The following is a 14,539-nucleotide window of genomic DNA, read 5'->3' as shown; positions in this document are numbered from 1 at the left end:
TTCGTTTTTTTACCCACTTTTAAATTTATCTGCACCTCTAATTTTCTCCTCAATGATGTCCTCTTTATTGCATGAGCGGCGCTTAAATTTTCAAATATATTGAAAGGGTTTTTATCTATTACTTGCAAGTAAACGGCGGCTGTTTAGAGTTTCGCCAAGGCTTTTGTGGGTGGGTCAATTCCAAGAAGAGCACCACACAATGGAAGCAAACGAAGACAAATGAAGAGGCAAGATTAGCCCATGTCAAGCCAGGTAAAAACAATTTTTTTTTAAACTCATGCAAAAACGTTCACAAAACTAGATTATGGTGGAATTGTTTTTGTAGGCATACTCAGAATTTTTCTTTCTTTCTCTCTTTCTTCTCCTTCTCCTTCTTTATCATTTTGTTTTATTTGGCAATATTCTCCGCCTCGAACTAACAATCTTCTCGTTTACTTACTTGTAGGCGTTGAGAAAGAAAGCAGTTACCAACTGAACTTTACCGCTAACCATAGCGGCTATGTAAACATTACTGATTTGCCTGATCTCGTGGCTTTCACTGTCTGCTTCTGGATGAAATCGTCAGACGATACCAGTGCAGGCACTCCGTTTTGGTACAGAGTGCGCTATGAAAAAAAGGGAAGATACGTTACTGCGATTGCGCTAATCGACTACAGAGGATTCTATGTCTACACTGGCGAGACAAAATCGTACGTTTCTTTCGTTAATCTTTCATGAACAAGGCTTTAGCTTTATAATTGCTTGACTGATTTCAGTACCTTTAAAGTCCGAAGTATCCTTGAAAAGGTATTTGCTTTTCTAGTGGTAAATTTTTATCTTAACTCTGAAATGTTTAAAGAATGCTCACAACAGGGAAAGAAACAAAACTGAAAGAAAGGTATAAGCAGGAAAAGCAGGAAAAGCCGGAGCGGAATTGGAATGAGCTTGTTATCGCCGAATTCAGGGAAAACGATAATATGTATATTGGGAAATATATTCTGGTTGTAATTTTCCTTTTCTTATGTGGGTAACAATGACGAATCTTACCATGAATTGGTATGTTTGATGAATTTTTATATACGTTTTCCAACTTGCCATTTACGATACTTACAATTATAATTCTTTGGCATAAGCCAGTACGAGCTCAGATTTATCGCTAAGTTTAAATGACCATTCATTTGTTTCAAAATTTCCAGAAGAACTTGTGAATACCGGGATGAATGGGTGGGATGCTGAAAAAGAAACGCGGTTTCTCTTGTGGCCTCCAGTAGTTAATTCCGATGTACAAGCAAGGATTATATAGGAATGCATTAGGCCTTCATACCAGTAATTTGTACTACTATGGTATTCTAAGGCATTTATTGATCTCAGGTTGACAACAAATCTATGAAAAAGCAGTATGACGTATCCAAGAATATTAGTTAGAAAATTACGACCAGCCTCTAGATAACACTTTCCGTTTTCTTGGTAAATTATTATATACTTTACAGGAAAAGGACCAGTGTCAAAGCAAACGACGGGAAGTGGCATCATATTTGCCTGGCGTGGAAGTCTCCAGATGGAATATTGAACTTCTACTTTGACCAACGACAACTTCAAGGGCGGGGATTTTCTGCGGGTGAAAAAATTCCAGGTAATGACGATGACATACAATACTACGTTCGGTCCGTCCGTCATAACCTCGTGCGTAATAAGTTCCCGTCCGGCCCTACCACTCAGTCAATACGTGCGTGGTAATAAGACAACCTGGAATGTGTCCAAAACCTTGATTAAGCCCTGCATCTAGCACAAGAAAATATGAAGAGAAAAGGAAAAAGTAGACTGAAAGGATCATTGAAAAGAAGCCCTTTACTTTAAAAAATGCAAGAAAAGGTAAACCTGCACTATACCTATATTCTTTTTAACAGGTAAAGGTGAATTTGTGGTTGGACTAACAAAAGATCAAGCAAAATTAGACTCAAAAGCCGGCGAATTCATTGGTATTATCAGCCACGTTAACATATTCCACACATTTCTCGATAACCACGTGATAACCTGGATGTCGCACGGCTGTGGCGAGGATTTGATGAATACCATTGTTCCGTGGTCCCAGTTTACGTATGGTTTCATTGGAGAAGTTAACATTCAAAGACCAATGACGTGTAGGGACAATGAGGGTTGGTGCATAAAGCTCTTTTGAAATACTGGCGACAAAAGTAGCCCCAATGAGACTCTCTGTGTGGAAATTTAGGTTTCATAGTGTACTAAGCGAACCACAGGTTCGACATAACCAGGACTTTCCATTAATTTTGATCCCTGTCAGCAATGTTTATCGAGTACCCTTTATTGAAATTTTTCATTGATTCGTTGTTAGTTTAGCTCATGGATTTTTATCCCATGCTGTGCACTAAAATAACCAACGACAAATCTTATTTTAATTCTCAGGTCTCCGCATCATTGTGTTAGCAAACCGAACATCTCCATCTCGACAAGTATCCGTGTTTGAAAGTCCGCTTTATGAGCGATCTTATGATGCACACAGCATCTGTGTATTATTTAGGTATATCATACATGGTCCTGGAATACGTTTCCTTCGTTTTTATCAACAAATGGACCTTGCAAACCATACGAGACGGTTAATATGGGCGGCAAACGAGTCTAACAACACGGAAGGAATATGGAAGTATGGCAGAGTAACCCTGCCAAGTATAACTAAATACAGAGTGAGTAAGCTAAATTATGAGAACGACATCATAACCGATGCCTTCTTTAACTCTTAATTTTTTGTTGAGTTTACAATGGAAGTAAGTTATCGGTTACCGCTGGGCGCTAGACTGATCAGAAACATTTCGTCTATCTTCTCTTTAGCGTGAAAAAGGTTGAGATATAAGTGCGTACGCGCTTGTCTTCCAGCCCCCGGGTGATCATTGTCTTGCTCGTGTCTTTCTTAGATTCTTTTGAACAATAAAGTTTAATAAGGGAAATCAATCGATAATGGCTTCTGCTGTCCAGAGCAGATTTGTGCCACAAAATACGATTCAGTGCCAACAAGAGACCATATGTACTTTTAGTGCCCCAAGAGATGTAATATTCTCTTGGTGCCAACAACTAATTGTGAAAAACATTGAAGAAGTTTCAACTTTCAATTTTCAGTAAAGGAAACATATTTTATTGTGCTGATCACGTTGCCGATGAAGCAAAACATTCAACTGTCTCAACAATGTGCTTCAAATAAGTATGTGTATATAAAATGTTCTCTGCAGCTGCCATCTTCTTAGTTTTGCCTTCATAATTTATATTATTCAGATGGCGAATGGTTACATTTTCAGGTTTCTTTTGAAGCAGATTTGGGCAGGTACCCTGGTTTTGTTGGTGTAAGGGGTTTACAAGTACAGCCTGGATATTGCCATCCAGTCCCACTTAGGGCAACGCAAGGTACATGTTCACATGATGCTGTACTTTTCGTTTTTTTCTGTTGGTTTTTTTTGTTTTCTCTAGCACTAAGTGCCAGCTATTTAATATATGTTTCATGTTGACTAATATATCTTCTCTTGGTGTAGTTATTTATGTATTTCATGCAGTGTTAGTTTAAAAGGAATACTAAAAGTTGTGAGTCCCTTCGAGGTTAGCACCACCACCTTTAATTGCTTTAAATGGTCAACATATTTATTTCTGTATTTCATGCAGTGTTAGTTTAAAAGGCATATTAAAAGTTGTGAGTCCCTTCGAGGTTAGCACCACCACCTTTAATTGCTTTAAATGGTCTACATATTTTTTCCTTGTTGTCTTTTAGGGTGCAATGGAAATATGACCAATTCATCAGGCTTTATCTTCTCTCCACACTTCCCCGGTTATTATCCGCCTCTAATTCTCTGTCGCTGGACTATAAAGGTTGCTCCGGGAAAAAATATAAAGCTACGATTCTTGGAATTTCAGTTAGAAGATCATCCATCTTGTTATAGTGACTACATTGAGGTTTATGATGGATACGAAACTAAAACAAAAAAACTTCTCGGGAGATATTGTGGCCTGCGATTTCCAGACTTTCTTGAATCATCGACGAATGTTATGTTAATTAAGTTTGTAAGCAACGACAAAGTTACAAGATCTGGTTTCAAGATGCACTACACATCAGAAGAAGGTAAAGGACTACTAAGTTCAAGCGCACTTTACAAGACCTTCCCTTAACACAAATAAATCACTGTTTGACGGTTTGAGAGACAGGCTGATTGGCGAATGTTGTGATGGATGGAAATGATGAGGATAACGATTAAGACAAGAATAACTTTCACAATAATGATAGTTATAGTTATAGTTTTTTGTTGTTAAGTTCTCATAGCAAAATTGCGCTCAATAAAGTAAATAGAGTCGAATGACACTTAACAGTAGTTTGTTTTCCTCCCATAGCTCTCCTTGGGAATTCCAATTGCGTCAGTTTTGAAGGTAACATGGAATCTAAAGTGTTGATTTGAACCAGTGGAGCTCTAAGGTCTTCTCGATCCAGTCAAACTTGGACCCCACTTTTAGTCGTGATGTTACCCGGAGAGACCTGCTGTAAATGAGTTCTCTCGCCCAATCCTTCCCAAATTTACTGGTGCTGTACTGAAAAGGACAGACAAGTTTATCTAAAGTGTTTTATGCACTGACTTTATACTCTCGATTGAATAGTCTGTCTTCTGTCTTCTTATTCTTCTAAAGCAGCTTTATTTCTCTCACAAGGTTGCCCTTCAAGCTGTGAGTGTAATATCATCTCATCTAAGCGTCATGATCACGTCGTGATCACAGTTAAAAAGGGAAGAGAGTTGAAGGCCATACCAGAAAATATGCCTTCTAATACAGCTGTAATGTAAGATATGAAGCGCTTCGTAAGCGGTTTGGTGCTTTACAAAGTTTAAAATGAAAATGAAGGTTTCAGATATCTAAGATGAAGGAAATGTTAGAGCTATTTTAACGTATGAAAATCTATTTGCGCTTATAGAAGAAGATTGGAGATAAACCCTTTTTTCCTTTCAATTTCTAAACATTTTATAAGTACCCATTGATATCGTAATAAGAGTACTGGTTATTCATTGTGGTGAAGTACAATGATGATAAAACAATATTGTTTTCTGTCCTTGTCTTCACCTCCCTTGATGATCAAAGCGTTTTGATTGCATACTTGTGGTAATGTTTGTTTGTAACTTGATTTTAAAATATCACTTCTTTCATGGCAGATCGTTCCAGAACAATAGGATTTCGTATCTACGCACGAATCAATTTTCTGGCCTCTTGATGTTGACTTACTTGTAAGTATACTCTAAGTAAATGCTGATATTGTAAATGCGACTTGATTATTTATTTTTGTCCAGTCCAAATGATTTAACAAATAAAGAGGCCTTAACTGTGGTCTGTACTGCAGTAAGCAAGCATGAAGCGACTAGAGCACGAAAGAAGAGTAAGGAGAAACACCACACACTTTTTGCAGAGCGATCCGCATGATCGCAGTCGCTCAGATACCTGCATGATTAGTATGAATTTTTACAGTTATGCCAGTCTGGCTATATTTTTCATAATTCCTGTTTTGCTCTGATTTGCTTTTTAACACTATATTCTATACGAACGTTAGCTGTGTTTGATTTTTATTACCATACGAAAGTTTGAAATCTAACTGAGCGTGAATACCTTCAAATCTCGGACTGCCCATTTCGTTTTCCCCATGGAGGATTTTCATCTCTGTTCGCGTTATAATAACGTAAACTATGGCTCTTGGCATGTTTAAAAATCTTTGATTGGCTCTTCTGTTGCTACTTACCGGCTGGCTTGTTCCGAAATTTCACTTTCAATTAACGAAAAAAGCTAAAGAGAAGTCCCGGAAAAGGTCAGACATAGTACAGTTTGGCAGATGGCGTGACAGCTTTAGCTAAGCTCTATGCTTTGTACTCTGATAGAGCACGCTCTTTTAACCAATGACAGCGCGCATTATATCTGAACTTTATTGTAAAGGTCTGTAGAGTGGTAGTTAGAGTCGCAAAAATAGATGTGTTCCTGTACAACAAGTAACCTAAATATTGACTGACATGCGGGTGATATTCAGGGCCGGGGCCAAATAAATTTCATCACTTCTTTGATGAAAAGTGAAGAGCACGAAAATAGATATACGTTTGACCAGAATCCCTAGTTTGTCTTTCAGCTAAAGAAAAACATTTCATAGGAGGCTCTGAAGGACGCTTTTCATCAAAAGATCTTATCTTGGATGATGTGAAGTTTAAATAGCCGTTCAAAATATTATAAATGGTGATAATTTAAGACAAACGAAATCAAAATATGTACCGTTTTTTGTTGCTTCTTCCAGGGACTTGAGTCAAAACCGTCTCTTCAGAATCGAGAAACGAGCGTTTGAACATGCTGTTTCATTGCGTTCTTTGTAAGTGTATGGTTTGAATCGAAATCTTCCCATCTATTTGAACTCAGAGAAATCATAAATATCTTGCTTATCTCATTTCCTCGGTTCGTACCGTATGTTATGGAACCTCGTTTTTTTCAGCTCGGATTTAAATCCGAGCTGACAAAACTCGGTCCGTAATTACCAGTACGGAACTCGAAGTAGGTAAGTGAAAAGTATGTATTACTAGCAGCAGAAACATACGTGCAAGTTCTTACACTGGTTTTGCTTTGGCTTTAATCAAATGAGGACATTACTTTTTTTTTTGGCTGGTCATGACCAAATCATACTTTAAATTGCTCCTTTTCTGACATGTACATTTGCGAAGCTAGAAAGCTGTAGTAATTACTTCTTGTTTTTAAAGAATATTAAAAAATAATCATGTCATTATTTTCTAGGAAACTTCAAGGAAATTTTATGAGGACTTTACCAGGTGGAATTTTCCATAATGCGTCAAATCTTCATACTTTGTACGTATGATAAGTGGAAAAAAAAAATCATAATTCACTGATGTGATTTGGTTAGTAAAAGTAATAAACAGGTGACCAAACAGATAAATGAAACAAAACTGATCCGCTGCCTTTTTCCCCTCTTTGTTGTTCTAATCTAGGGACTGTAGTTTAAACTTGATAGAGGAAATATCATCAACAACACTGGCTTCACTGGCAGCTTTGACTACATTGTAAGTAGATTTTTAAGGCAGGATTGCCATCAACAGTATATAGATTCAGTGAAGCTTTAAATCGAAGGGTCTGTTTGCTAATATTCAGGGCCCTCATCCTCAATTAGAACTGCCCTCAGGATTTTGAAATGTGTATTTATAACAATTTACGGTCAAGTTGTTATTTGTAAAGGAGAAGTGTTGCAATGAATATCATCGATTACACGACTCAAAAATAGTGCACCTTGAATAAGATGACTACAAATTTTTCATGTTTTTTTTCATAGGAGCTTCAGAGAAAACCGGATAAATTTTATTGATATGGATGCTTTTAAGGGAGCCCGGAAGCTACAATACTTGTAAGTTCTCCCGTAAACTTTTTAGATGTTTTTAATGACTTGGTTATTATTTTGTTTATTTGATTTGGTTTTGAGTTTTGGTTTTTTTAAATTTTTTACTTTTTCTCAAAACTCCATCTTGATCTGGCAATATCTTGGCAGGTATCTTCAAAACAATTTGCTGGAAGAGCTGAGTGATAATACATTCCTGGGCTTAACAAGACTCAAAGTGCTGTAAGTGAAATGAGCTGCTCTGCAAATTTGCTTTTGTTGATTTTCTTGTTTATGCTTTTGCTTTTCCTGTTTTTTTATTTTGTTCGTTTGTTATAATTAGCATTATTATTAATATCGCAACCATTATTATATGAACTATTGATAATTTTATTATTATTCAGAAATAAGCATACATTAAGTAAAAAATGGCATTTGTCACAAAATATTTTAGTTTAGCTATTTAGCTGTTCCGATTATAAATGCTATCTAACAAATAAAACTACTGAAAGTATGCATCTAGCACCAACAGTTATTATAAGTGAAAACAATTGTGTACCCGATTATTTTTTTCTCAGGTCTCTTCGTTACAACAAGATAAAAAGACTGACCTCCAAGACATTTGCTGGGCTTACCTCATTGGAGAAATTGTAAGAATCACTTCGTTATCCGAATTTGGAAGGGGAATGTTTGGATTTTAATTCAAAAGGCATACATAAAACATTTCTTAAATCACAATGATGAAGTCATTATTTAAATCCAGGTTCATAGTAAATTTGTACGGAGATTAGGCATCTTCATTTTATCGTCCTTTTGAATATTTCATTCATTTTTCAATGTTATGTTACACACATATATCTTTGTTTCAGAGATTTACGGAACAATTCTATCAGTTTGAGAGACTTTTCACCTGGCGCCTTCGATGAACTCCGCAGTCTTAAGGAAATGTGAGTCCTTGTTAGCTGGACTGATATAAATCAATAAAATAAAAATAAAGAAACGATCTTCGCATTTGAGCTGCAATTAAAGTAATCGCAGAAACGAAGCCTGAAAAAAATTCAGGCTTCAACGGAATTCAAACTTGTGATTTGCGTATAATAGTTTGGCACCAGTAGCAACTGAGCTACGTGGTCTGAATTTTTTTAGTAATACAGGCTAGGTTTCTTTCAGACTTTAAATCTTAGGAAGTGTCTGGTTACAATCGTTTTAAAACCTACATAACACTATTGCTAAAAGTCAAAGCATACCCACTATAATCTAATAACTGAAAAAAAAAGTAATCTCGATTATCTGAGAAAAATTTTGTTATTGATTCTAAATGCAAACAACTCAAAAATTGCCTCTCAAACGGTTGACTGGGTGTTATTATCATTACTTTTTCAGCTTCCTTGACGAGTTCATCCTTTGTTGTTACGCCGAAAAAGCAGCCCCTGGTGTCGGATGCATTTCGCCGAAAGATGAATTTTCTAGCTGTTCTGATCTGATGAAAAACAAAGCGGTCCAAGTGTGCATTTGGATTTTGGGGCTGACCGCTCTTCTTGGAAATCTCTTCGTCATTTTAATGCGAGTAATCGTGAAGGAAGATAACAAAATACACTCATTTCTTTTAACGAACCTTGCAATTTCAGATCTTCTAATGGGCATCTATCTGCTTATTATTGCTGTAAAAGACGTACAATGGCAAGGGGAATACTTTAAGCATGACATCAATTGGAGGTCAGGAGTAACGTGTGCATTGACTGGAGTGCTGTCTATGGTATCAAGTGAAGTGTCCGTCCTAATGTTAACACTCATTACCACTGATAGACTAATCTGTATCGTTTTTCCTTTCAAAATGAGACGCATGAATCGTGGGAATGCTTACATTATTGTGGCGGTTATCTGGATCTTCGGAACTCTGTTATCTGTGATTCCAATGTTTGGGTTGGATTATTTCTATGACGATAAACGATACGCAGGATTTTATGGAAAGTCTGCAGTTTGTCTTCCTCTCCAACTGTCGTCAGATCGTCAAGCTGGGTGGGAATATGCTGTGGGGATCTTTATTGCTTTGAATTTTGCATCATTTGTTTACATCCTCACTGCATATATAGTCATGTTCTTCTCTGTCAGAAATGTCGCTAAGAATATCAGGTCAACGCACATTAGCAGAGAATCGCAAATGGCGAGAAGAATGGCTTTTATCATTCTGACTGATTTCCTCTGTTGGATGCCTGTAATTGTCATTGGGATGTTGTCACTGATCGGAAAATTTCATGATCCTGAAAAGCAAGCTTACGTTTGGATTGCCGTGTTTGTCCTCCCTGTAAACTCGTCCATAAACCCTATACTATACACATTTTCCACTCCTTCGGTGAAGAGGAAGGTTACAGAGCAGAAGGACAGGTTGAGAAGTTATTTTCAAAGAAGTTCACATCAGTGGGAAGGATCTCCAGGTAAATCTCATTTTATCAATGCTTTTTTTTCATACAAATTAGATACATGTTAGAAATTAGTTAAGGTATCCGGCTGTCTATTAAACACACTTGGTGTTTTTGTCTTCTGATTGGTCAGTGTCGTCAATTATCGGAAGGGAGAGTTATAGTGTTTGTTGTAACTGGATAAAAGGTTACACATTTCTTAAATAATGCGGCACGTACTGCTGCAGTTAAATAGCCAGAATACGTTAAATCTGCAATGTAAACAATATAATCCAACTTATCTCTTATGTAAAGTGTAACTACAAAAAGAAAAGTTTAGCATAAAAATACCCAATATTTTAGTCCATAGAATAACTAGGCAGATGAGTTCAGTTATCATAATTCTAACATGAGACAAAACCTTCCGTTAGGGTCACGAGGTACTTCACTCAGCTCATTAGTTCGTGGAAACACGATCTTCCCAAGTGAGTCACAAAAAACGACTTTGTCAACCTTCAGCCTCTCCCCAATTCCAAGCATCTCCTCTCGTCCATTGGAAGAGATACCAGAATGCGAGGAACCTGAAACCGATTTAAACCTGATTGAAACACCAAGTGTCTTTTCGGATGAGACTTCACATTCGGTGGTAAGGCTGATAAGAATTGCCCGTTTTTGGTCATAAATGTATATTAAACTCATCTCCATTGAAATACCAATGTTTTCGGAATGGATGATCATTATCGATTATTGTTTTAGAAATACGTATATTCATATTGATATTGGAAATATATTTAAATCAATGTCATGATTTCTAATGCTCGTCCGAAACGGGCCCCCCGAACCCCTCCCCTACATTCGCCACTGAAACCAATGAAGCCAAAGCCTCCTCTCATCCACCTCAGGAGAAATCCGCTCGACTCAAAAACAGTAAAAAGAAATTTTGCACGGACTCAACCTTTTATAGATAAAAATAATTACAAGGAAGTCATGTAAAGGAATATCTATCCGCTATTCATCCAGAAACGTGATCATGATATACTGCAGTTCTACTTTTTCATCAATTCTTTCAGGGTTTTGTTGTGGCGTGGTCTGGAAAGAAAAAGGACGTTTCTTTGCGTTTGGTTAAGCATTTTTCAAAAGCTAAGGAGGAATCTTGGAAAAAGGAGACAGAAATAGCCAAGGAACTCAATGGAGATGGCGAAGGGCATCCAAACATCATCAAATATTGCTGGAAAGCTCGAAGTAGGAAGACAGGCGCTATTTTTCCGATATAAGGCGGTTTCCGTTATATCTAGTTTAGATGTTATGAAGGACAAATAGGCTGAAAATAGGTTACATATGGCTACGCATGTTTTAGGCCAACGCTATTCACATTATGATGAGGTTGTCTTCCCATGCAGTGAGACATTTGACAATTTTTCAAGGGAAACGTTTGATTACAATGATCGTCCTTCGCAGTTACATAGGATCACCAAGGCTTTAAAATGATTTTTCTTCTAATTGATTATTTCTTACCAAGTGAATTTTGACAACACATAACTGGTTACTGATTTCAGAATTTTCCGAATCTTTTTTCTTTTAGCTGAACAATGCAAGCTACATCACAAGCGAGGAAAATTTCTTCGATTAAAGAAAAGTTATTTGTAAGCTATTTAAAGAGTGAACGAACCCGTATTTTATCTCCCAGCTTTTTTATGAGAAATGTCCCTACGGTAGCAATTCATTCTTTTGTCTTCCCCAGAATGGCTACTCTATTTTGTTAACATAGGATTTCAAATGTGGAAAATTTAAACGTAAAAGTAAACCTTGCAAAGTATATTCTCTACGAATTATCGCTGAAATGTCGGTATCAATCCAAAATGTGAAAGAAAATCTTATCTTCAGGACACTATCACTGAGTTAAGAGCTCCTTCAGTCAATACAGTTATAATATTCCTAATACTTATCTATGTTATTGATCTCAATCACAGTTTGCTTTGCTATGACTTTACTTCGAGTAAGACGTTGGCTGAGTTCTTGAATGACAACCGAGTTACTCTAAACCTGGACCTAGTCTTAGTTGTGGCCATTGATTTAATTTATGCCATCGAATACTTGGAACGAAAGGGTGTTATTCATAACGAAATAACAACTTCCCACGTGCTGATAGGAAGAGGACTAAGGGTAAGATAGATTATGAACTAACTACGATTCATGTGATGAATTTTCGATGTTACGCACTCTCTGATTGGCTGATCGAAACACCAGGGTTTATCACAGCATGCATGCATGGTAAGCTACGAATTTAACCCGGATAATGAAATGTCCTTTCATGCGTCAATATAAGGGCGATAAGAGGTATAATAGGTATAATTACAAATATCATTAAGGAAACAGACCACACGTGTCAGTCAACTAAAAGAATCACACCCAATCCCACTGTCTGTATTTATTTTTACGAGCTCTATCCAGGTAAATAATGTTCACTAACGCTTGTATGGTCAGTAGTGACTGCCATTGGTTCTAGTTGTCTCAATTAAAAGGGTAACCTGGCGAGTAAAGTGGAAGATTCCCTTTCCTGCACTTGAAAGAGAACTACCGCGAGATTTAACACCAGAATATTCCATAATCAATGAATGTAATCCGCAAGTTCGATAATTTTCACGCAGATGCCCCCGATAGCTGCTATTCTGGGAGGATTTGGTTCGGCCCAGTTGATATCTCGAGACTTTCCTGAATCTACAAAAACTGAGCATGAAAGGAAGGACATATTAGGGAAAAACATCCTTCAATTTGGTTTCTTGTTGAATGATTTGATTAAGAGCTGCAACGAGGATGAAGAGGTGGCACAAGTAGGTTGAACATTCAAACTTATTGCTGTAAAAAATTCAAGGTATTTTTTATTTCGGGCTGAACAGTTCTTTGTAGCTACGAGTGTGTCGTTGATTATCCGGCAAGGTATACTTAACCAACGACATACTCTTTATGTGTGTCACACAAAATTCGCATGGATTTTCGTTCGTGATCCACAGGTTTACAATAGTCTCAATTGCATTTATCAACTCGAAGCATTGCGTTTAAGCTTTAAGAACGGTAAAGTTTACCACAAATGGCAACAAGGAAGTGATAAATATCACTTAACTATTAAGAATTTTTAGAAGTATGAAACATTTTTTCATAGCTCAATTACACTTTAAAAAATTAGCACCTAACATTGTTTCCGAATACCATAACAATTCTACATATCTCGCATGACACGCCCTATGCTACAAAAAAACTCTGAAGGTGAAGCTTGAACCTTCCCTAACATCAGTATGCATATTCTCCATACTACTCCCAAGACATTTCCAAGGGATCTGACAGGGAGAATTTGTGAAACAATCAAGAGCTTCTTTAGTTAGTGACCATCTCCTTTATTCTCATGACCTTAATGTTTGATTCAGGGGTGACGTTGAAAGGAGAAATAAGATGTTAGTCACTCATTAAGGGGTTAACTTCCTTCTTCACGATATATAATTATGGGACCTGGGAGGGATGATGAACGTATCATTAAGTTTGACGGTCTGTGGGTAAGAAAACAAAATACACTTCTCTTTTTCACTTTTCTTTCTCACTTTTCTTTTTTCTTTTTCTATTGTAGCTTCGAGAAATGATACAATTGTGCTTTGAACAAGACCCGGATGTTCGACCAAAAGCTTTGCAACTTCGAGGCCTTCTGGAAGAGCTATGGTGTCGCAATGATATCTGGGATACAAATTTGTAGTTATTAGCGATGCAGCGGTTGGAAACTGGTTTTTTTTTTTTTTAACTTCGTCCTGTAAGAGGCGCATGCTCGGAGACTCATTTACGCCCAAAATGCATTGCCTAGCCCCTGGCTCATCGAAATGATTGTCCGATGTTGAGAAATACTTTCAGTTCCCATTTAATCTTTCATGGGATTTTAATTTGTTTTCGGCTATCGTGAATGGAGTTCATTTTCAATGATATCATTTTTTTTTCGTTGGGGCTCATTACTCTTTGCCAGACTTATTTTGTTGCGTGCGTGATTTGGGTGTGCGTTTTAGTTGCTCACATAGGACGAGTCTCATTCCCCTCCACCATGCACCAGTGTAAAAAACGGATTTAAAAAGTCGAATTTACTTTAACTGTTCCATACCTTTGGTCAGAGGAGACATAAAAGAGTGTTATGGGTGCTTCTGTTACCAGAGGGCTTTAAAAGTAACCAATCAAGCGTATATTGGGCAAAGGTTTTTTTAAATGTATATTTACATCATGATGTCATCGTAGTGACATATTTAACAAAAGTTAGGGGCAAGAAAACAAAATGAAAAAACTAAAAGAAGAAAAAAGAAAAACCGATTGAGAATGGGCGAACCAGCGGTTTGATAACTACGAGGCCTCATAAATATGAGGCCTTATAATCCTTCAAACGTTTTGCTACCGTGCGATCGGTCTGAACGCGACAACTCTACAGATAATGCTCAGTTAAAACTAGAAAGCATCCTGTATTTCCCACTTTTTAAATCTTGCAACAAATGCGATGAAGGGCTTCTTTGAAATGATTCAATTTAGGGGAGTGTTTTAATTTTGTTACATACAGAAGAAGATAGAAGTCTCGGTTCAAATTACAGTATTCAAGTCTATTTGGAAAGTCGACGCCAGGCTTTTTGGAAGCGTTTCGTTTCGCACGCTGCGAGAAAATGTTTGAAGGATAGCCAACTCAGTAGCTTCCATTTGGAGCGAGTAGCCCTTGCATTTGTCCCAGGACATTATTTTTCCTCAAAGCCTACAG

At 37.1% G+C, this 14,539-nt stretch overlaps 1 protein-coding gene across 1 annotated transcript in view; it reads left to right on the top strand.

Annotated features, from left to right (window-relative positions):
• The window catches only part of LOC131784678 (uncharacterized), a 34,115-nt gene extending 19,617 nt beyond the window's left edge, over window positions 1-14,498 (top strand). The window contains exons 28-51 of the mRNA XM_066172199.1: window positions 130-252; window positions 446-689; window positions 1,470-1,612; window positions 1,887-2,135; window positions 2,404-2,681; window positions 3,288-3,393; window positions 3,752-4,099; window positions 4,366-4,401; window positions 4,678-4,804; window positions 5,172-5,243; window positions 6,290-6,361; window positions 6,778-6,849; window positions 6,990-7,061; window positions 7,328-7,399; window positions 7,541-7,612; window positions 7,948-8,019; window positions 8,239-8,316; window positions 8,753-9,804; window positions 10,200-10,414; window positions 10,839-11,010; window positions 11,351-11,411; window positions 11,739-11,931; window positions 12,417-12,599; window positions 13,388-14,498. Of these exons, the coding sequence (XP_066028296.1) occupies window positions 130-252; window positions 446-689; window positions 1,470-1,612; window positions 1,887-2,135; window positions 2,404-2,681; window positions 3,288-3,393; window positions 3,752-4,099; window positions 4,366-4,401; window positions 4,678-4,804; window positions 5,172-5,243; window positions 6,290-6,361; window positions 6,778-6,849; window positions 6,990-7,061; window positions 7,328-7,399; window positions 7,541-7,612; window positions 7,948-8,019; window positions 8,239-8,316; window positions 8,753-9,804; window positions 10,200-10,414; window positions 10,839-11,010; window positions 11,351-11,411; window positions 11,739-11,931; window positions 12,417-12,599; window positions 13,388-13,510 (4,235 nt within the window). The 3' untranslated portion in view covers window positions 13,511-14,498. The remainder of the gene's footprint in view (window positions 1-129; window positions 253-445; window positions 690-1,469; window positions 1,613-1,886; window positions 2,136-2,403; window positions 2,682-3,287; window positions 3,394-3,751; window positions 4,100-4,365; window positions 4,402-4,677; window positions 4,805-5,171; window positions 5,244-6,289; window positions 6,362-6,777; window positions 6,850-6,989; window positions 7,062-7,327; window positions 7,400-7,540; window positions 7,613-7,947; window positions 8,020-8,238; window positions 8,317-8,752; window positions 9,805-10,199; window positions 10,415-10,838; window positions 11,011-11,350; window positions 11,412-11,738; window positions 11,932-12,416; window positions 12,600-13,387) is intronic.
• The last annotated feature ends 41 nt before the right edge of the window (window positions 14,499-14,539 follow it).

The sequence above is a fragment of the Pocillopora verrucosa genome, chromosome 9 (genome assembly GCF_036669915.1).
Source record: "Pocillopora verrucosa isolate sample1 chromosome 9, ASM3666991v2, whole genome shotgun sequence".
NCBI classification, from domain to species: Eukaryota; Metazoa; Cnidaria; class Anthozoa; order Scleractinia; family Pocilloporidae; genus Pocillopora; species Pocillopora verrucosa.
This window is presented reverse-complemented; position numbering and strand designations above follow the sequence as displayed.